At 39.5% G+C, this 22,325-nt stretch overlaps 2 protein-coding genes across 3 annotated transcripts in view; one reads left to right on the forward strand and one right to left on the reverse strand.

Moving 5' to 3' along the window:
- Positions 1-6,008: 6,008 nt before the first annotated feature.
- LOC110500808 (uncharacterized) lies at positions 6,009-11,593 on the reverse strand. Of its 2 annotated transcripts, none has more exons than XR_016485550.1 (2): positions 10,855-11,593; positions 6,009-8,038 (listed from the first exon to the last, which is right to left on the reverse strand). XR_016485550.1 is itself a non-coding variant. In XM_090194708.1 (2 exons), the coding sequence occupies exons 1-2, from the start codon at positions 11,108-11,110 to the stop codon at positions 10,316-10,318; spliced, it is 342 nt and encodes a 113-aa protein (XP_090050834.1). In that variant the 5' UTR covers positions 11,111-11,578; the 3' UTR covers positions 10,278-10,315. The 2 variants fall into 2 exon arrangements, 1 of the variants encoding a protein (XP_090050834.1); XM_090194708.1 differs by lacking the exon at positions 6,009-8,038 and adding an exon at positions 10,278-10,401 and having other exon boundaries at positions 10,855-11,578.
- A 1,432-nt stretch (positions 11,594-13,025) lies between these two features.
- Positions 13,026-22,325, forward strand: part of LOC110506851 (uncharacterized) — a 28,009-nt gene continuing 18,709 nt past the window's right edge. The window contains exon 1 of the mRNA XM_090194558.1: positions 13,026-13,557. Within this exon, the coding sequence (XP_090050684.1) occupies positions 13,308-13,557 (250 nt within the window). The 5' untranslated portion in view covers positions 13,026-13,307. The remainder of the gene's footprint in view (positions 13,558-22,325) is intronic.

Raw genomic sequence — 22,325 nt, forward strand, 5'->3', positions numbered from 1 at the left:
TGTTAACTGTCATGGTGAAAACATATTGACACAACAGTAGCTAAGATGGGGAGAAGTCTGTCCATAATAAAGCACTGCTCTGCCTTCTTAACAGCACTATCAACAAGGCAGGTCCTACAGGCTCTAGTTTCTACCTTCTTAAACAACACTATCAACAAGGCAGGTCCTACAGGCCCTAGTTTCTACCTTCTTAACAACACTATCAACAAGGCAGGTCCTACAGGACCTAGTTTCTACCTTCTTAACAACACTATCAACAAGGCAGGTCCTACAGGCCCTAGTTTCTACCTTCTTAAACAACACTATCAACAAGGCAGGTCCTACAGGCCCTAGTTTCTACCTTCTTAAACAACACTATCAACAAGACAGGTCCTACAGGCCCTAGTTTCTACCTTCTTAAACAACACTATCAACAAGGCAGGTCCTACAGGCCCTAGTTTCTACCTTCTTAAACAACACTATCAACAAGACAGGTCCTACAGGCCCTCGTTTCTACCTTCTTAAACAACACTATCAACAAGGCAGGTCCTACAGGCCCTAGTTTCTACCTTCTTAAACAACACTATCAACAAGGCAGGTCCTACAGGCCCTAGTTTCTACCTTCTTAACAACACTATCAACAAGGCAGGTCCTACAGGCCCTAGTTTCTACCTTCTTAACAACACTATCAACAAGGCAGGTCCTAGTTTCTACCTTCTTAAACAACACTATCAACAAGGCAGGTCCTACAGGCCCTAGTTTCTACCTTCTTAAACAACACTATCAACAAGGCAGGTCCTACAGGCCCTAGTTTCTACCTTCTTAAACAACACTATCAACAAGGCAGGTCCTACAGGCCTTAGTTTCTACCTTCTTAAACAACACTATCAACAAGGCAGGTCCTACAGGCCTTAGTTTCTACCTTCTTAAACATCACTATCAACAAGGCAGGTCCTACAGGCCCTAGTTTCTACCTTCTTAAACAACACTATCAACAAGGCAGGTCCTACAGGCCCTCGTTTCTACCTTCTTAAACAACACTATCAACAAGGCAGGTCCTACAGGCCCTAGTTTCTACCTTCTTAAACAACACTATCAACAAGGCAGGTCCTACAGGCCTTAGTTTCTACCTTCTTAACAACACTATCAACAAGGCAGGTCCTACAGGCCCTAGTTTCTACCTTCTTAAACAACACTATCAACAAGGCAGGTCCTGCAGGCCCTCGTTTCTACCTTCTTAAACAACACTATCAACAAGGCAGGTCCTACAGGCCCTCGTTTCTACCTTCTTAAACAACACTATCAACAAGGCAGGTCCTACAGGCCCTAGTTTTGTCCCACCTGGACTACTGTTCAGTCGTGTGGTCAGGTGCCATGAAGAGGGGACTTAGGAAAAGTACAATTGGCTCAGAACAGGGCAGCACAGCTGGCACTTACAGCACAGGCTGTATCACAACCGGCTGTGATTGGGAGTCCCATACGAACACCTGTAATTACAAAAGTTGTCACGTCCGTCATAATGATTGGACCAAGGCGCAGCGTGGTAAGCGTACATTCTTAGTTATTTAACGAATGAACACTTAAACAAAATAACAAACTGTGACGCTATACAAATTAGTGCTGACAGGCAACTACACATAGACAAGAACCCACGAACACAAAAGGAAAAATTACTACCTAAATATGATCCACAATCAGAGACAATGACATACAGGTGCCTCTGATTGGGAACCATATCAGGCCACCATAGACATGCATATTGCCTAGACCTACAAAACACCTAGACCTACAAAACCCCTAGACATACAAAACCCCTAGACATACAACAACCCTAGACATACAACAACCCTAGACATACAAAAACCCTAGACAATACAAAAACGAGCATACCCACCCTAGTCACACCCTGACCTAACCAAAATATAAAGAAAACAAAGATAACTAAGGTCAGGGCGTGACAAAAGTACAATGATGAATGTTTTGCTTTAGCTTTGAGATGAAGAATCAGTGGTAGACACCTTGTAAAGTGCATGAAGAGGTCAACTGTACAAAAGTCAGAGGTCTGTGTGTTGGAACTATACTTTCAATTCCTGTTTAAACTATGTTCCTCTCACTTCTGCCTAGCACATGACAGCAATAAGAGGAAGAAGGATTGGGAAACTAACTGCCAATAACAATAAACTGAACTCCGCCTAGCAGAGACATCTTTGTATTAGCAACTATTAATTATGAGCTTATATGGTATTAAAGTTAAGGGACATCAGCCTGGGCGGGGTGATCCTCAGTAGGGGATACAAAGGGAAAACATCATCTTTTGAACTGAGTGTGGTACCGGTACAGAGTCAATGTGGAGGCTATATACAGGGTATTACGGTACAGAGTCAACGTGGAGGCTATATACAGGGGGTACTAGTACAGAGTCAATGTGCGACTTGGAACTCTATTCCACAGTACTACATAGAGACATGACTACATGGAACTCTATTCCAAATCAGGTAACTGAGGCAATCAGTAGAATCAGATTTAAAAAAACAGATAAAAATACCTCGTATGGAACAGCAGGGGCTGTGAAGCAACACAATCACAAGACACATGCATACACACACAGAATAACATAAGCACTGAACACACAAGTACACATGGATTTAGCACTGTGGTAGTGGATTAGGGGCCTGTGTTGTGAAATCTGTTGTGAATGTATTGTAATATTTTAAAATTGTATAACTCCCTTAGTTTTACTGAACCTCAGGAAGAGGAGTTGCTGCCTTAGCAGGAACTAATAGGGATCCATAATAAACCTCAGGAAGAGTAGCTGTTGCCTTGGCAGGAACTAATGGGGATCCATAATAAACCTCAAGAAGAGTAGCTGTTGCCTTGGCAGGAACTAATAGGGATCCATAATAAACCCCAGGAAGAGTAGTTGCTGCCTTGGCAGGAACTAATGGGGATCCATAATAAGCCCCAGGAAGAGTAGTTGCTGCCTTGGCAGGAACTAATGGGGATCCATAATAAACCCCAGGAAGAGTAGCTGCTGCCTTGGCAGGAACTAATGGGGATCCATAATAAACCTCAGGAAGAGTAGCTGCTGCCTTGGCAGGAACTAATGGGGATCCATAATAAACCTCAGGAAGAGTAGTTGCTGCCTTGGCAGGAACTAATGGGGATCCATAATAAACCTCAGGAAGAGTAGTTGCTGCCTTGGCAGGAACTAATAGGGATCCATAATAAATCCCAGGAAGAGTAGCTGTTTCCTTGGCAGGAACTAATGGGGATCCATAATAAACCCCAGGAAGAGTAGCTGCTGCCTTGGCAGGAACTAATGGGGATCCATAATAAACCCCAGGAAGAGTAGCTGCTGCCTTGGCAGGAACTAATGGGGATCCATAATAAACCCCAGGAAGAGTAGCTACTGCCTTGGCAGGAACTAATGGGGACCAATATTTAACCCCAGGAAGAGTAGCTGCTGCCTTGGCAGGAACTAATGGGGATCCATAATAAACCCCAGGAAGAGTAGCTGCTGCTTTGGCAGGAACTAATGGGAATCCATAATAAACCCCAGGAAGAGTAGCTACTGCCTTGGCAGGAACTAATGGGAATCCATAATAAACCCCAGGAAGAGTAGCTACTGCCTTGGCAGGAACGATTGGGGATCCATAATAAACCTCAGGAAGAGTAGTTGCTGCCTTGGCAGGAACTAATGGGTATCCATAATAAACTCCAGGTAGAGTAGCTGCTGCCTTGACAGGAACTAATGGGGATCCATAATAAACCCCAGGAAGAGTAGCTGCTGCCTTGGCAGGAACTAATGGGGATCCATAATAAACCCCAGGAAGACTAGCTGCTGCCTTGACAGGAACTAATGGGGATCCATAATAAACCCCAGGAAGAGTAGCTGCTGCCTTGGCAGGAACTAATGGGGATCCATAATAAACCCCAGGAAGAGTAGCTGCTGCCTTGGCAGGAACTAATGGGGATCCATAATAAACCTCAGGAAGAGTAGCTGCTGCCTTGACAGGAACTAATGGGGATCCATAATAAACCTCAGGAAGAGTAGCTGCTGCCTTGACAGGAACTAATGGGGATCCATAATAAACCCCAGGAAGAGTAGTTGCTGCCTTGGCAGGAACTAATGGGGATCCATAATAAACCTCAGGAAGAGTAGCTGCTGCCTTGACAGGAACTAATGGGGATCCATAATAAACCCCAGGAAGAGTAGCTGTTGACTTGACAGGAACTAATGGAGATCCATAATAAACCCCAGGTAGAGTAGCTGCTGACTTGACAGGAACTAATGGGGATCCATAATAAATACAAATACTTCCTATTCTTGAAGACTGGAAATCTGACAGACAGTTTATTCTGTAGGCCTAAAGATACCGAATCCTATTATTATCTGTAGTAGAAAGCATTGGGTTAGAAGAAGCCCCAAATAAATCAAATAAAAAAACTCATGCAACATCCATTTATGGCCAGTTTATGTAAACTCCAACATTGATTTATCTTGCAATAGAAATACAAATTACAACGAAGAAGAATACAGAAATACAAAGAAGAAGAATACAGAAATACAAAGAAGAATACAGAAATACAAAGAAGAAGAATACAGAAATACAAAGAAGAAGAATACAGAAATACAAATAAATACCAAAACAAAAACAGGTCAAACAAACAAAAATACATCTGAACAAAAATATAAAATGCAACATGCAACAATTTCAAAGATTTTACTGAGTTACAGTTCATAGAAGGAAATCAGCCAATTAAAATACATGCATTCATTCACATTAGGCCCTAATCTATGGGTTTCACATGACTGGGAATACGGATATGCATCTGTTGGTCACAGATACCTAAAGAAAAAGTAGGGTTGTGGATCAGAAAACCAGTCAGTATCTGGTGTGACCACCATCAGGATCTAGTCACGGTATCTCTGTGCATTCAAATTGCCATCGATAATATGCAATTGTGTTCGTTGTCCTTAGCTTAAGCCTGAACATACCATAACCCCACCGCCACCATGGGGCACTCTGCTCACAACTGCTTGCCCACACGACGGACTGTCATTATGACATCATGGATGAACTCTAGAATATACCACACGACGCAATGCAAGTGGTCTGTGGTTGTGAGGCCAGTTGGACGTACTGCCAAATTCTCTAAAACGAAGTTGGAGGCGGCAGAGAGACATGAACATTAAATTCTCTGACAACAGCTCTGGTGGACATTCCTACAGTCAGCATGCCAATTGTACAACCCCTCAAAACTTGAGACATCTGTGGCATAGTGTCCTTTTATTGTCCCCAGCACAAGGTGCACCTTTGTAATGATCATGCTGTTTAATCAGCTTCTTGATATGCCACACCCGTCAGGTGGATGGATTGTCTTTGTAAAGGAGAAATGCTCACCAACAGGAATGTAAACAAATTTGTGCACAAAATTTGAGAGAAGCTTTTTGTTCGTATGGAAAGTTTCTGGGATCTTTTATTTCAGCTCATGAAACATGGGACCAACACTTTACATGTTGCGTTTCTATTTGTTCAGTATAATATGACTAAATGTGTTTCTTTCTGTGCTGAACCTAATGCAGCTTGGAGTGATCAGATGACAGAAGTCACATTGAGGTGCCAGGTGTAACTGAGGCTGTAGATGCTCCATATCCATTACCTTGAGTGTTTTATATAATATGACTAAATGTGTTTCTTTCTGTGTTGCAGGGGCAGTCAAGAAATAGAACAGCAAGGCCACAGAACATGACATAAGCAGAGCTGTGGGAGACCACCTGAAGCCCCTGGTAGAGCCGGGGGTGGTGTTTACCACTCCACCACGCCTTCAGCAGGCTGGAAAAGTGGGATTGATCTGTTTGATCCATGTGTTTGTTTCAGTAGTTGAATCCTTTGAAAAATGCACTGGATTGATTGAAAGTGATACATTTACATACCATGCACAATTTTAGACATAGAAACAGAATTGAGTGTTTTCATACTAAGATGGACCAAGATGTGTTGCTTTTACACATATTTGTTCATTGGTTTGGCAAAAAGTCTGTTGATTCAAATCGAATCAAGCTTTATTTACACACATATTTATGCACATTTTAGACATGGAAGCAAATCAATGCGCTTCAAATAAAAAAAAATCATTAAAAAAAATAAAAAAATAAAAACTGAAATATGTACAACAATCATGAGGACAAAAAAACTAAAGAATAACAATAAAAACTGAAAGACTAATGATCATTCTAAGGAAAAGACCATTGATTAAAATAGTAAGAATAGGTTGTATTGACTCCTGGCACAAACTATAAGCTTGATTTACGACATTGTTAGTAAACAATATAATTATACAAAAATAAATTGTAAGTTAGTTGCGTAAATAATTATGATTACGAAATGTTAAATTACATTTATGTAATATGAAATATCAAAACCAAATATCCAACCGGAAATATAATCTCGTTTTATTTTAGTAAAACAATATGATAGTAAAACAAATTGTCAGTTGGTTGCGTAAATAATTATGATTACTAAAATGTTATATGAAATGTAAATATGATGAAATACCCCTTTGTTAATATGTATTGGCAATAATTAACTTAAAGTTAAAAACGTTGAAAAAAAATAAGTCTTTAATACTTAAAAAAAAAAAAAAAAAAAAACGTAGATTGAACTTCGGTCTTTCTTCCAACGTCGCTAGGGGGGAAATCCCCAAAGTGAAAACACAGTTTTAACGCGTCCAAATCAATCACCAATATGCAGGAACAGTTTGATATATTCAAAACCTAAACATAAAATGTGCTATTTACACAAACACAATAATAATCATATTCCTTGAATTATTTTTTAAACGAGCACCAAAAACACTTTTAACAAAGTGGCAATAAATTACGGACATCGATCGGATAAAAATCAGGTTGTAGGTTTCTGTTGAAACTGACACAACAAAAAAAACACATGGAAATGGGAGATATCTTTTACCTCACTGGTTAGAGGACAACCTGCAGAAGACCGTCAGCTACATTTTGGAGTGATGCATTTAAATTTAGGAGTCCCCAGAACGAAGAGAAATGCAACACTTACTTGGCATCACTCAAATCAAATATCACACAGAATCTGGGAATAATGTGTACATCATTAGTTAGAAGACAATTTGTAGAAAACAGCTAGCTACATTTTGAAGTGTTGCATTTTGATTCAAGTGGGTCACCAACGTAACATGGTAAGTGTAACGCAACTCTTTCTTTTGTTAATCACTTTTTGTTAAATCACATAAATAGTACTCTTTCAATTCAGAGCCTGGATTTTTCCCCTAATATCCATATTATGCTGAAATCAATAGAACAGGGGGACAAACGTTTAGGATTCTACATTGTGACATCATTAAGATACTCCTACTATAATGTTACAACATTCTACATTGTGACATCATTAAAATACTATAAGATTTCTGTCCTGTGTGAATTCTCTGGTGTGATTGTAATGTAGATGATTTTGAAAAGGTCTCCCCCACATTCAACGCAGTAGATTCTCTCATGTGTGTGTTTTTAAATGTGCTATCAGGCTGCTTGAGTAAGCAAAATTCTTCCCACATTGATTACAGTTATAAGGCTTCTCTCCTGTGTGTGTTCTCTGGTGTGATTTTAAATTTCCTGCGATAACAAAACTCTTCCCACAGTCAGAGCAGCGGAAAGGTTTTTCTCCTGTGTGTGTTCTCTGGTGTATAGTCAGCTGGCTAGGTGAAGTAAAACTCTTCCCACATTGATCACAGCTATACGTTTTCTCTGCCGTGTGTATTCTCTGGTGTACTTTGAGGGAATCTGATCTGGAGTAACTCTTCCCACAGTCAGAGCAGCGGTGAGATTTATCGCCAGTGTGAATTTTCTGGTGTACTTTAAGTGAATCTGATCTGGAGTAACTCTTCCCACAGTCAGAGCAGCGATGAAGTTTCTTCCCTGTGGGTTTCCGTTGGGGATTCTTGAGGTGTTCTGATGTGGAGAGTCTCTTCTCTGCTTCATGATGTTGTTGAGGCTCTCTAGAGGATCCACAATAGTTACGTCTCTCTCCTGTGTGAACAAGAAAGTCAGACAGACGGTTAAAGGCCCACAAACAGCAGATATCCACTGTTTATTTTAGCTGAAAGGTGATGCCAATGATGTTGTGTACAAATTAATTTAACAATAGTCTTAAGACCAGGCCAGATATCCCAGATCCTAAAGTTATATAAGTAACTAAACTATTTGGAGGTCAGATATCCCAGCTCATAGAGTTATATAAGTAACTAAACTATTTGGAGGACAGATATCCCAGATCATAGAGTTATATAAGTAACTAAACTATTTGGAGGACAGATATCCCAGCTCATAGAGTTATGTAAGTAACTAAACTATTTGGAGGACAGATATCCCAGTTCATAGAGTTATACAAGTAACTAAACTATTTGGAGGCCAGATATCCCAGATCATAGAGTTATAGAAGTAACAAAAACAATTATACTCATAGTTTGCTGCACAAAACAAATATTAGACAGCAGGGCTCTTGATCCAGGAGAGGTTTCTCTGCTGTTACCAAGCAACGCTTGATTTTGGAAGAAGCTAACCACTTAGCTAGATAGCTACTACATTTACTGAACAAAATATAAACACAACATGCCATAAGGAAATCAGTCAATTGAAATAAATGAATTAGGCCCTGACCTATGGATTTTACATGACTGGGCAGGGCCGAAAGAATGGGAGGGCAAAGGTCAACCCACTGGGGAGCCATGCCCAGCCAATCCGAATGAGTCTCCTCAGAAAAGGGCTTAATGACAGTCATAAATATTCAACACCAAATTCTCTAAACTGATGTTGGAGGCGGCTTATTGTAGAGAAATGAACATTCAACTCTCGGGCAACAGCTGTGGTGGAAATTCCTGCAGTCAGCATGCCAATTGCACGCTCCCTCAAAACTAGATACATCTGTGGCATTGTGTTGTGTGACAAAACTGCAGATTTTAGAGTGGCCTTTTATTGTCAGATTCAGAATTGATGTGTTTCTCATTTCTTCTCCACTTTTACAGAATGTAAAAGATCTAATGCCATTAAGACGGGGTTACTACACGCAGGGGGACAGAATGTAAAGATGGGGTTACTACACGCAGGGGGACAGGATGTAAAGATGGGGTTACTACACGCAGGGGGACAGAATGTAAAGATGGGGTTACTACACGCAGGGGGACAGAATGTAAAGATGGGGTTACTACACGCAGGGGGACAGAATGTAAAGATGGGGTTACTACACGCAGGGGGGACAGAATGTAAAGATGGGGTTACTACACGCAGGGGGACAGAATGTAAAGATGGGGTTACTACACGCAGGGGGGACAGAATGTAAAGATGGGGTTACTACACGCAGGGGGACAGGATGTAAAGATGGGGTTACTACACGCAGGGGGACAGAATGTAAAGATGGGGTTACTACACGCAGGGGGACAGAATGTAAAGATGGGGTTACTACACGCAGGGGGACAGAATGTAAAGATGGGGTTACTACACGCAGGGGGACAGAATGCAAAGATGGGGTTACTACACGCAGGGGGGACAGAATGCAAAGATGGGGTTACTACACGCAGGGGGGACAGAATGTAAAGATGGGGTTACTACACGCAGGGGGACAGAATGTAAAGATGGGGTTACTACACGCAGGGGGACAGAATGTAAAGATGGGGTTACTACACACAGGGGGACAGAATGTAAAGATGGGGTTACTACACGCAGGGGAACAGAATGTAAAGATGGGGTTACTACACGCAGGGGGGACAGAATGTAAAGATGGGGTTACTACACGCAGGGGGGACAGAATGTAAAGATGGGGTTACTACACGCAGGGGGACAGAAACAAAAGAAAGAAGAAGCAACATTTGATAGAAGAAGAGCTTTTGAATAAATGTAAATCATTTTGGGAGAAGGATTTAAAAAATAATAAATTTTAAAAAACTAGGCTACCTGCCGCTCCAATACCCATTTAAACTATTTATTTGGAGTATTTTAATAAATGTGAATATTTTTAGCAACTTTTTTTTTGTAAATACCTGTAGTCAAATTGTCAGGTTTCATACACATTTTGACAGTTGGAATTTCATGACATCTCCATGACCTTTAACGTAATTTCCATTACCAACAACTTGCGGCATCTCTATGTATGTTATGAAAAGTAGTAAGAACACCATGGGAGCTCTCTGATCCCATATACCAGCTCATTGAATATATATCAAAGGTCATTGTAGAATGTTGCGTTTATATATATTTTTCAGTATAATTAGAGTGTTCCGGATGTACATTTACTACGTTACATCTCCCAGGTCAACGGCCTGGTGTAGGATCCTTTAGGGCCAGAGTAGTGGGATGGCCTGGTGTAGGATCCTTTAGGGCCAGAGTAGTGGGATGGGCTGGTGGGTTTTGGGGGATAGTGGATAGGTGCAGGGTTAGATAGTGTATAGGTACAGGGTTAGATAGTGGAGTGCATAGGTACAGAGTTAGATAGTAGAGTGTATAGGTACAGGGTTAGAGAGTGTATAGGTACAGGGTTAGATAGTAGAGTGCATAGGTACAGGGTTAGATAGTAGAGTGTATAGGTACAGGGTTAGATAGTGTATAGGTACAGGGTTAGATAGTGTACAGGGTAAGATGGTGGTGCAATTTTACATTTTGTCAGACCAAAATACACAAAACTGCCCTCCGACTCAAGTCAGGAGGCAAAACAACATCTAGTCTGACGAAAAGTCACATGAACTTGAATAAGGGTTCAGAGATATGGCCATTTTGATAGTGAGAGCGCGACTTTTCCCTTTAGTTCAACAACTGCAGTGGGTGTTTCTGTTGTTAGACAGTAAGTTACTTACTGGGGTTAATCAGATGTCCAGTATCCTCCTCTTCTTCTTCCAATATGACAGTTATCTCTCCCTCCTCCTTCACTCCAAAAACGGGATCCTCCTCTTTCTCTTCTTTCACTGCAACATCCTCATCCTCTACTTTTGTTACTGTGACATCCTCCTCTTCCTTCTCCTCTTTTACGACAACGTTCAGCCACAGACCCTCTTTCTCCGTCCAGCAGACCTCCTCTTCTTTGTCAGGAGGAGAGTAGCTCAGTGAAGTCATGGTCGGAGATGTTAGCTAGCTAGGCTAATGCTAACGTAACCAGCCAGCTACTATAGCTGACTAATAACAACAAAGTACATATGAAATTAAATGGGATAACTAGCTAGACGACAGAAGTGAGTTTAAAACACAGCGGATAATATACATGAACGAGTCTAAAGAGCTTCGATGTTTCAGCTAGCAAGCTACCGAGGTGGCTGACCATTATCATTTAACTATAAAAGAACATGGCTGACTCTTTGGCTTGTCACTCGTTACCACAGCCACAATGTCAACATTGGCAAAACATTTATGAAAACAGAAATCTACTTTTTGTTCTTCATTTAAGATTAGGGTTAGGCATAATCTTAGCAGTGTGATTAAGGTTAGGTTTAAAAATCAGATTTTAAGAAGAGAAGTTATATAAATGGATAGGGGTTTGCCATAATTATGACTTTATGACTGTGGTAAGAAGCGGTCCTTCCACTATCACCAAAGAGCAATGAGACAGATCATTCACCGGATGTATAAATATGAAGCATCCGCTTGGCGTTTCCACTCACTACAAAATAGTGTAATGTTTTTTATTATTTTAGAAATTCTGTGCGTGTAATGTTTACTGTTCATTTTTATTGTTTATGTCACTTGTGTATATAATCTATGTATATAATCTACTTCACTTGCTTTGGCAATGTTAACATATTGAAACGACCCTGGCTTTACAAGCGCGGATATCGACTCTGCCGCTGGAGCAAGCTTTTACGGGACAATCGATGGCGCCCTGGACTTCGGGCTTGAAGGTCGAGGGTTCGAGATTTTTTTTTTACAATATTTTTCCCATGCCAATAAAGCCCCTTTAATTGAATTGAATTGATGTGGTCGGCAGTGGGAAAATATGGAACGAGATGGATTGTGGTCGACAATATGCTAATTTTCTAATCGATGAAACATCGTGGAATAAGTTTTATAGACGTTACCCTTTGTCAACGTTTTTAAACAAAATTGTTGTTGTTGTTTAGAAGGAGTGCAATAGAGAATTGGGTTGTTACGCACACGCTCTTCATAGAGTCGGCGTTCCGTAACGGAAACATGCGCATGTACGCTAGAACGGGCCAATAGGATCTTGGTTGCTTGTGTTTGGCTCTGCCCACCTCCTTGCTTGTTCTGCCCACTATTTAATAATTTGTTCCGGTTTGAAACGACGGGTTGTGGTCTATCTTGGTTTAGTTATAACAATCTTTGCTACCACGTCAGACTGTGGCAGACTTCCATGAAAGATCCACGTCGCCATCTGCTGACGAGTTTGTAACGCAGTTGAGGGATTTTTTTTAATTTTATTTTTATTTCAGACAAAAAGTTAATAATTTTCAAGAATAACATTATATGACCCTCCTCTCCCTCTCCTTATGAGAGAGGGTCAAAGAGAGAGAGATGGATAGAGAGGGTCAAAGAGAGACAGAGAGGAATATAGGATGATATTTAGCAGATACAGCCTAAATGTTTCAAATGATTAATACGAACTTTGAGGTTCCTTTCATATAATGTGATATAACATTATTATTGGAAATAAAATAAAACCAATCGTTGAAATTGTTTTAACTTGTAGTCAGAAAATAAAATAAAACATTCCCTCAACTGCGTTTCCCCCTCCAGTCAGCAGAGGGCGCGGTGAGTCTTTCAGGCCAGTCTGCCAGAATGTGACGTGGAGGTGAACTGGACTCTTCTTTAAACAACAACAGCAAGTCGGTCGTCACTAGTTACCCAAGTCACAAAGTCATAATTATGGTTAAACCTCGCCCAATTCTCAATTCTACAACTTCTCTTATTAAAATCAGATGTTTAAACCTAACCTTGTGTCTAACCTTAAATGAAGACAAAAACATGTCATGTTTTTTATTAATTTTTTATATATATATTTTTTACGATGGCCAATGTTGACATTGTGGCTGTAGTAACTATTGATAAGGCAACTAGTCAGCCATGTTCTTTTATAGTTAAATGATAATGGTCAGCCACCTCGGTAGCTTGCTAGCTGAAACATTGAAGCTCTTTAGACTCGTTAGTGTATATTAGCCACTGTGTTTTAAACTCACTTATGTCGTCTAGCTAGTTATCCCATTACATTTAATATTTACATTGTTGTTATTAGTCAGCGAACGTAGCTGTCTGGTTAAGTTCACTAGCCTAGATAGCTAACTGTTAGCTAACGTCCCCGACCATGAGTTCACTGAGCTACTCTCCTGATAAAGAAGAGGAGGTCTGCTGGACGGAGAAAGAGGGTCTGTGGCTGAACGTTGTTGTGAAAGAGGAGAAGGAAGAGGAGGATGTCACTGAAACAAAATTAGAGGATGAGGATGTTGCAGTGAAAGAAGAGAAAGAGGAGGCTCCCGTTTTTGGAGTGAAGGAGGAGGGAGAGATAACTGTCATATTGGAAGAAGAGGAGGATACTGGAGATCTGATTAACCCCAGTAAGTAACTTACTGTCTTAAAACAGAAACACCCACTGCAGTTGTTGAACTAAAGGGAAAAGTCGCGCTCTCACTATCAAATCAATATTTATTATACAGCACATTTCAGACATGGAATGCAACAGAATGAGAAAAAAACCCAGAAATATTTACTGCACAACAAACAGAGGATCAAAAAGCCAAAGAGTAACAATAAAAACTTAACTAATTTAAAGGAAAAGCAAAGCTGAAAAGGTGTGTTATTAAAATATCTTAAATATGTCCACAGTTTCGGTCCCCCTCAGGTTCTCTGACTGGCTAGTTCAGAGTCTGGGGGTATAGTAACTAAAGACTGCCTCTCCATGCCTCTTGGCCCCCCTCAGGTTCTCTGGCAGGCTAGTTCAGAGTCTGGGGGTATAGTTACTAAAGGCTGGGGGCATAGTAACTAAAGGCTGCCTCTCCATGCCTCTTGGTCCCCCTCAGGTTCTCTGACTGGCTAGTTCAGAGTGACTTTTCACATGAAGAAGCTGTATCGCTGCCTTTTGCAGGTCAGAGTGTGATTTTGCACATTTTGGTCACTCCCCCCTATAGGATCCTACACCATCCCACTACTTTGGCCCTGAAGGATCATACACCAGCCCACTACTTTGGCCCTATATGATCCTACACCATCCCACTACTTTAACCCTAAAGGATCCTACACCATCCCAGCCCACTACTTTGGCCCTATAGGATCCTACACCATCCCACTACTTTGGCCCTAAAGGATCTTACATCATCCCACTACTTTGGCCCTGAAGGATCCTACACTAGCCCACTACTTTGGCCCTATATGATCCTACACCATCCCACTACTTTAACCCTATAGGATCCTACACCATCCCATCCCACTACTTTAACCCTAAAGGATCCAACACCATCCCACTACTTTAACCCTATAGGATCCTACACCATCCCACTACTTTAACCCTAAAGGATCCTACACCATCCCACTACTTTAACCCTAAAGGATCCTACACCATCCCACTACTTTAACCCTAAAGGATCTTACATCATCCCACTACTTTAACCCTAAAGGATCCTACACCATCCCACTACTTTAACCCTAAAGGATCCTACACCATCCCACTACTTTAACCCTAAATGATCCTACACCATCCCACTACTTTGGCCCTATAGGATCCTACACCATCCCACTACTTTGGCCCTAAATGATCCTACACCAGCCCATCTACCTGGGAGGATGGAACCCCGTCTCTCCAAACAATAAATAAAGTTTAGGGTAGAGAGCATCTTTCAGCTGTCCTTTTGCATTTATTGGTGGAAAAAAGATTGGATTGCCCGGACGTCAAGGGAATGTCTCAGTCTGACTTGAGAGTACTGACTGACTTAAACGCTGTGTTCTCAGGTATATTGCTACAATATATTGACATTGATGTGGTCCTACTCTTTCTAAGTCAAATGAAAACGCTACCAGTTCGCTAAATTACTCCTGAGTCAGTCCATTGTCCTTATTGGTCCTACTCTTTCTAAGTCAAATGAAAACACTACCAGTTCGCTAAATTACTCCTGAGTCAGTCCATTGTCATTATTACATTCACACTGTTTTCTATCACCAGGTTCTTAAATGTTGTGAAAACGGGTTCATCATATTGATCACAACTACCTCGGTTTACAGCCTGGTCTCACAGACTAGACGTAACATAGTAAAAAAATACATCAACTACCTCGGTTTACAGCCTGGTCTCACAGACTAGACGTAACATAGTAAAAAAATACATCAACTACCTCGGTTTACAGCCTGGTCACACAGACTAGACGTAACATAATCTCCCTTAATTAAACATTTCCAAATATATATATATTTTTCTGTAGTGCTTTGATCAGTTTCTACACTTCAACATCCCATGAAAATTAATATAAAAAAAACAACATTATTTGAAGCTTTACATGTATAGTTGTTATATGGTTTTTAGTTAAGGTAAGACAGACTGACATTAATAAATAAAACATATATAAATATATTTCAATCTGTATGTAACTAGGCAAGTCAGTTAACAACAAATTCTTATTTACAATAACGGCCTCCTGCGGGGATGGGGGGCTGAGATTAAAAATAAATTAAATAAAAATATAGGAGTAAACACACATCACGACAAGAGAGACACCACTAAATAAAGAGAGACCTAAGATGACAACACAGCAGCACAAAACATGGTACAAACATTATTGGGCACAGACAACAGCACAAATCCGGCGCCGACAGAGATGGCCGCCTCGCTTCGCGTTCCTAGGAAACTATGCAGTGTTTTGTTTTTTTACGTGTTATTTCTTACATTAGTACCCCAGGTCATCTTAGGTTTTATTACATACAGTCGAGAAGAACTACTGAATATAAGACTGTATCTGCCTATGCTGCTCTGTACCATCACTCATTCATATATCCTTATGTACATATTCTTTATCCCCTTACACTGTGTACAAGACAGTAGTTTTGGAATTGTTAGTTAGATTACTTGTTGGTTATTACTGCATTGTCGGAACTAGAAGCACAAGCATTTCGCTACACTCGCATTAACATCTGCTAACCATGTGTATGTGACAAATAAAATTTGATTTGATTTGGAAATGGCAAGAAGGTAGAGACAACAATATGCCAGGCGAAGCAGTCACAACTGTGAGTAAGAATAGAATAAAATAAAAATAAAGAAGAACCCTGGAATGAGTAGGTGTTCTAGAACGTTTGATCAGCAGTGTAAATGCATCATACAATCATATCAGTCTGTCTGACCTTAAACCATATAACATAACAATATACACTGCTCCAAAAAATAAAGGGAACACTTAAACAACACAATGTAACTCCAAGTCAATCACACTTCTGTGAAATCAAACTGTCCACTTAGGAAGCAACACTGATTGACAATACATTTCACATGCTATTGTGCAAATGGAATAGACAACAGGTGGAAATTATAGGCATTTAGCAAGACACCACCAATAAAGGAGTGGTTCTGCAGGTGGGGACCACAGACCACTTCTCAGTTCCTATGCTTCCTGGCTGATGTTTTGGTCACTTTTGAATGCTGGCGGTGCTTTCACTCTAGTGGTAGCATGAGACAGAGTCTACAACCCACACAAGTGGCTCAGGTAATGCAGCTCATCCAGGATGGCACATCAATGCGAGCTGTGGCAAGAAGGTTTGCTGTGTCTGTCAGCGTAGTGTCCATAGCATGGAGGCGCTACCAGGAGACAGGCAAGTACATCAAGAGATGTGGAGGTGACTGTAGGAGGGCAACAACCCAGCAGCAGGACCGCTACCTCCTCCTTTGTGCAAAGTGGAGCAGGAGGAGCACTGACAGAGCCCTGCAAAATGACCTCCAGCAGGCCACAAATGTGCATGTGTCTGCTCAAACGGTCAGAAACAAACTCCATGAGGGTGGTATGAGGGCCCGACGTCCACAGGTGGGGGTTGTGCTTACAGCCCAACACCGTGCAGGACGTTTGGCATTTGCCAGAGAACACCAAGATTGGCAAATTCGCCACTTGCACCATGTGCTCTTCACAGATGAAAGCAGGTTCACACTGAGCATGTGACAGACGTGACAGAGTCTGGAGACACCGTGGAGAACGTTCTGCTGCCTGCAACATCCTCCAGCATGACCGGTTTGGCGGTGGGTCAGTCATGGTGTGGGGTGGCATTTCTTTGGGGGAGAGTTGAATAGAGTTGAAGTCGATAGTGTAGACGCGGCCCAGGGTGGACAGGCTGATCTTGTCCTCTCCGTTCTGGTGGGCCGTCTCAATGATGCGGCTGTCGATGCGGTTGTAGGGGTTAGGTACTGAGATGAGATCCTCAGACCCCTTGTGAGACCATATACTGGTGCGGTTGGCCCTGGGTTCCTCCTAATGCAAGACAATGCTAGACCTCATGTGGCTGGAGTGTGTCAGCAGTTCCTGCAAGAGGAAGGCATTGATGCTATGGACTGGCCCGCCCGTTCCCCAGACCTGAATCTAATTGAGCACATCTGGGACATCATGTCTCGCTCCATCCACCAACGCCACGTTGCACCACAGACTGTCCAGGAGTTGGCGGATGCTTTAGTCCAGGTCTGGGAGGAGATCCCTCAGGAGACCATCCGCCACCTCATCAGGAGCATGCCCAGGTGTTGTAGTGAGGTCATACAGGCACATGAAGGCCACACACACTACTGAGCCTTATTTTGACTTGTTTTAAGGACATTACATCAAAGTTGGATCAGCCTGTAGTGTGGTTTTCCACTTTAATTTTGAGTGTGACTCCAAATCCAGACCTCCATGGGTTGATAAATTTGATTTCCATTGATAATTTTTGTGTGATTTTGTTGTCAGCACATTCAACTATGTAAAGAAAAAAGTATTTAATAAGAATATTTCATTCATTCAGATCTAGGAGGTGTTATTTTAGTGTTCCCTTTATTTTTTTGAGCAGTGTATATTATATAGTTTTTAGGTGAGACGGGCTGATATGTTTGTGTAGATGATACTGTATATAGATGTTTCTATTGTGTTATCGACTGTACTTTTGTTTATCCTATGTGTAACTCTGTGTTGTCGTTTGTCGCACTGCTTTGCTTTGTCTTGGCCAGATCGCAGTTGTAAATGAGAACTTGTTCTCAACTGGCCTACCTGGTGAAATTTAAAAAAAATATATATATATATAACATCTGTGAACTGTGGCCACCGGTTATTAGCTCTATTAGTTAATGTTATATAAACTCTGACCACTGGTTATTAGTTAATGTCCTATAAACTCTGACCACTGGTTATTAGTTATATTAGTTAATGTTCTATAAACTCTGACCACTGGTTATTAGTTAATGTTCTATAAACTCTGACCACTGGTTATTAGCTCTATTAGTTAATGTTATATAAACTCTGACCACTGGTTATTAGTTAATGTCCTATAAACTCTGACCACTGGTTATTAGTTATATTAGTTAATGTTCTATAAACTCTGACCACTGGTTATTAGTTAATGTTCTATAAACTCTGACCACTGGTTATTAGTTAATGTCCTATAAACTCTGACCACTGGTTATTAGTTATATTAGTTAATGTTCTATAAACTCTGACCACTGGTTATTAGTTAATGTTCTATAAACTCTGACCACTGGTTATTAGTTAATGTCCTATAAACTCTGACCACTGGTTATTAGTTATATTAGTTAATGTTCTATAAACTCTGACCACTGGTTATTAGTTAATGTCCTATAAACTCTGACCACTGGTTATTAGTTAATGTTCTATAAACTCTGACCACTGGTTATTAGTTAATGTTCTATAAACTCTGACCACTGGTTATTAGTTAATGTTCTATAAACTCTGACCACTGGTTATTAGTTAATGTCCTATAAACTCTGACCACTGGTTATTAGTTAATGTCCTATAAACTCTGACCACTGGTTATTAGTTAATGTTCTATAAACTCTGACCACTGGTTATTAGTTAATGTTCTATAAACTCTGACCACTGGTTATTAGTTAATGTTCTATAAACTCTGACCACTGGTTATTAGTTAATGTTCTATAAACTCTGACCACTGGTTATTAGTTAATGTCCTATAAACTCTGACCACTGGTTATTAGTTAATGTTCTATAAACTCTGACCACTGGTTATTAGTTAATGTTCTATAAACTCTGACCACTGGTTATTAGTTAATGTTCTATAAACTCTGACCACTGGTTATTAGTTAATGTTCTATAAACTCTGACCACTGGTTATTAGTTAATGTCCTATAAACTCTGACCACTGGTTATTAGTTAATGTCCTATAAACTCTGACCACTGGTTATTAGTTAATGTTCTATAAACTCTGACCACTGGTTATTAGTTAATGTCCTATAAACTCTGACCACTGGTTATTAGTTAATGTTCTATAAACTCTGACCACTGGTTATTAGTTAATGTTCTATAAACTCTGACCACTGGTTATTAGTTAATGTTCTATAAACTCTGACCACTGGTTATTAGTTAATGTCCTATAAACTCTGACCACTGGTTATTAGTTAATGTTCTATAAACTCTGACCACTGGTTATTAGTTAATGTCCTATAAACTCTGACCACTGGTTATTAGTTAATGTCCTATAAACTCTGACCACTGGTTATTAGTTAATGTTCTATAAACTCTGACCACTGGTTATTAGTTAATGTCCTATAAACTCTGACCACTGGTTATTAGTTAATGTCCTATAAACTCTGACCACTGGTTATTAGTTCTATTAGTTAATGTTCTATAAACTCTGACCACTGGTTATTAGTTAATGTCCTATAAACTCTGACCACTGGTTATTAGTTAATGTTCTATAAACTCTGACCACTGGTTATTAGTTATATTAGTTAATGTTCTATAAACTCTGACCACTGGTTATTAGTTAATGTCCTATAAACTCTGACCACTGGTTATTAGTTAATGTTCTATAAACTCTGACCACTGGTTATTAGTTAATGTTCTATAAACTCTGACCACTGGTTATTAGTTAATGTCCTATAAACTCTGACCACTGGTTATTAGTTAATGTTCTATAAACTCTGACCACTGGTTATTAGTTAATGTCCTATAAACTCTGACCACTGGTTATTAGTTCTATTAGTTAATGTTCTATAAACTCTGACCACTGGTTATTAGTTAATGTCCTATAAACTCTGACCACTGGTTATTAGTTAATGTTCTATAAACTCTGACCACTGGTTATTAGTTAATGTCCTATAAACTCTGACCACTGGTTATTAGTTAATGTCCTATAAACTCTGACCACTGGTTATTAGTTAATGTCCTATAAACTCTGACCACTGGTTATTAGTTATATTAGTTAATGTTCTATAAACTCTGACCACTGGTTATTAGTTAATGTCCTATAAACTCTGACCACTGGTTATTAGTTATATTAGTTAATGTCCTATAAACTCTGACCACTGGTTATTAGTTAATGTTCTATAAACTCTGACCACTGGTTATTAGTTAATGTTCTATAAACGCTGACCACTGGTTATTAGTTAATGTCCTATAAACTCTGACCACTGGTTATTAGTTCTATTAGTTAATGTTCTATAAACTCTGACCACTGGTTATTAGTTAATGTCCTATAAACTCTGACCACTGGTTATTAGTTATATTAGTTAATGTTCTATAAACTCTGACCACTGGTTATTAGTTAATGTTCTATAAACTCTGACCACTGGTTATTAGTTAATGTTCTATAAACTCTGACCACTGGTTATTAGTTAATGTTCTATAAACTCTGACCACTGGTTATTAGTTAATGTTCTATAAACTCTGACCACTGGTTATTAGTTAATGTTCTATAAACTCTGACCACTGGTTATTAGTTAATGTTCTATAAACTCTGACCACTGGTTATTAGTTATATTCGTTAATGTTCTATAAACTCTGACCACTGGTTATTAGTTAATGTCCTATAAACTCTGACCACTGGTTATTAGTTAATGTCCTATAAACTCTGACCACTGGTTATTAGTTAATGTTCTATAAACTCTGACCACTGGTTATTAGTTAATGTTCTATAAACTCTGACCACTGGTTATTAGTTAATGTTCTATAAACTCTGACCACTGGTTATTAGTTAATGTCCTATAAACTCTGACCACTGGTTATTAGTTAATGTTCTATAAACTCTGACCACTGGTTATTAGTTAATGTCCTATAAACTCTGACCACTGGTTATTAGTTCTATTAGTTAATGTTCTATAAACTCTGACCACTGGTTATTAGTTAATGTCCTATAAACTCTGACCACTGGTTATTAGTTAATGTTCTATAAACTCTGACCACTGGTTATTAGTTAATGTTCTATAAACTCTGACCACTGGTTATTAGTTAATGTCCTATAAACTCTGACCACTGGTTATTAGTTAATGTTCTATAAACTCTGACCACTGGTTATTAGTTAATGTCCTATAAACTCTGACCACTGGTTATTAGTTAATGTTCTATAAACTCTGACCACTGGTTATTAGTTCTATTAGTTAATGTTCTATAAACTCTGTCCACTGGTTATTAGTTAATGTCCTATAAACTCTGACCACTGGTTATTAGTTAATGTTCTATAAACTCTGACCACTGGTTATTAGTTAATGTCCTATAAACTCTGACCACTGGTTATTAGTTAATGTTCTATAAACTCTGACCACTGGTTATTAGTTATATTAGTTAATGTTCTATAAACTCTGTCCACTGGTTATTAGTTAATGTTCTATAAACTCTGACCACTGGTTATTAGTTAATGTTCTATAAACTCTGACCACTGGTTATTAGTTAATGTCCTATAAACTCTGACCACTGGTTATTAGTTAATGTTCTATAAACTCTGACCACTGGTTATTAGTTAATGTTCTATAAACTCTGACCACTGGTTATTAGTTAATGTCCTATAAACTCTGACCACTGGTTATTAGTTCTATTAGTTAATGTTCTATAAACTCTGACCACTGGTTATTAGTTAATGTCCTATAAACTCTGACCACTGGTTATTAGTTATATTAGTTAATGTTCTATAAACTCTGACCACTGGTTATTAGTTAATGTTCTATAAACTCTGACCACTGGTTATTAGTTAATGTCCTATAAACTCTGACCACTGGTTATTAGTTCTATTAGTTAATGTTCTATAAACTCTGACCACTGGTTATTAGTTAATGTCCTATAAACTCTGACCACTGGTTATTAGTTAATGTTCTATAAACTCTGACCACTGGTTATTAGTTAATGTTCTATAAACTCTGACCACTGGT

This window comes from Oncorhynchus mykiss, chromosome 13, assembly GCF_057628025.1.
Source record: "Oncorhynchus mykiss isolate SJ-2025 chromosome 13, ASM5762802v1, whole genome shotgun sequence".
NCBI classification, from domain to species: Eukaryota; Metazoa; Chordata; class Actinopteri; order Salmoniformes; family Salmonidae; genus Oncorhynchus; species Oncorhynchus mykiss.

Bases quoted from the DNA above. Each gene is read 5' to 3' on its own strand.
- LOC110500808 (XM_090194708.1), bottom strand. From the start codon at position 11,110: ATGACTTCACTGAGCTACTCTCCTCCTGACAAAGAAGAGGAGGTCTGC. The intron at 10,402-10,854 runs GTAAGTAACTTA...AAAACCCACCAG, and splicing joins TGGACATCTGATTAACCCCA to CCCATCCCACTACTCTGGCC.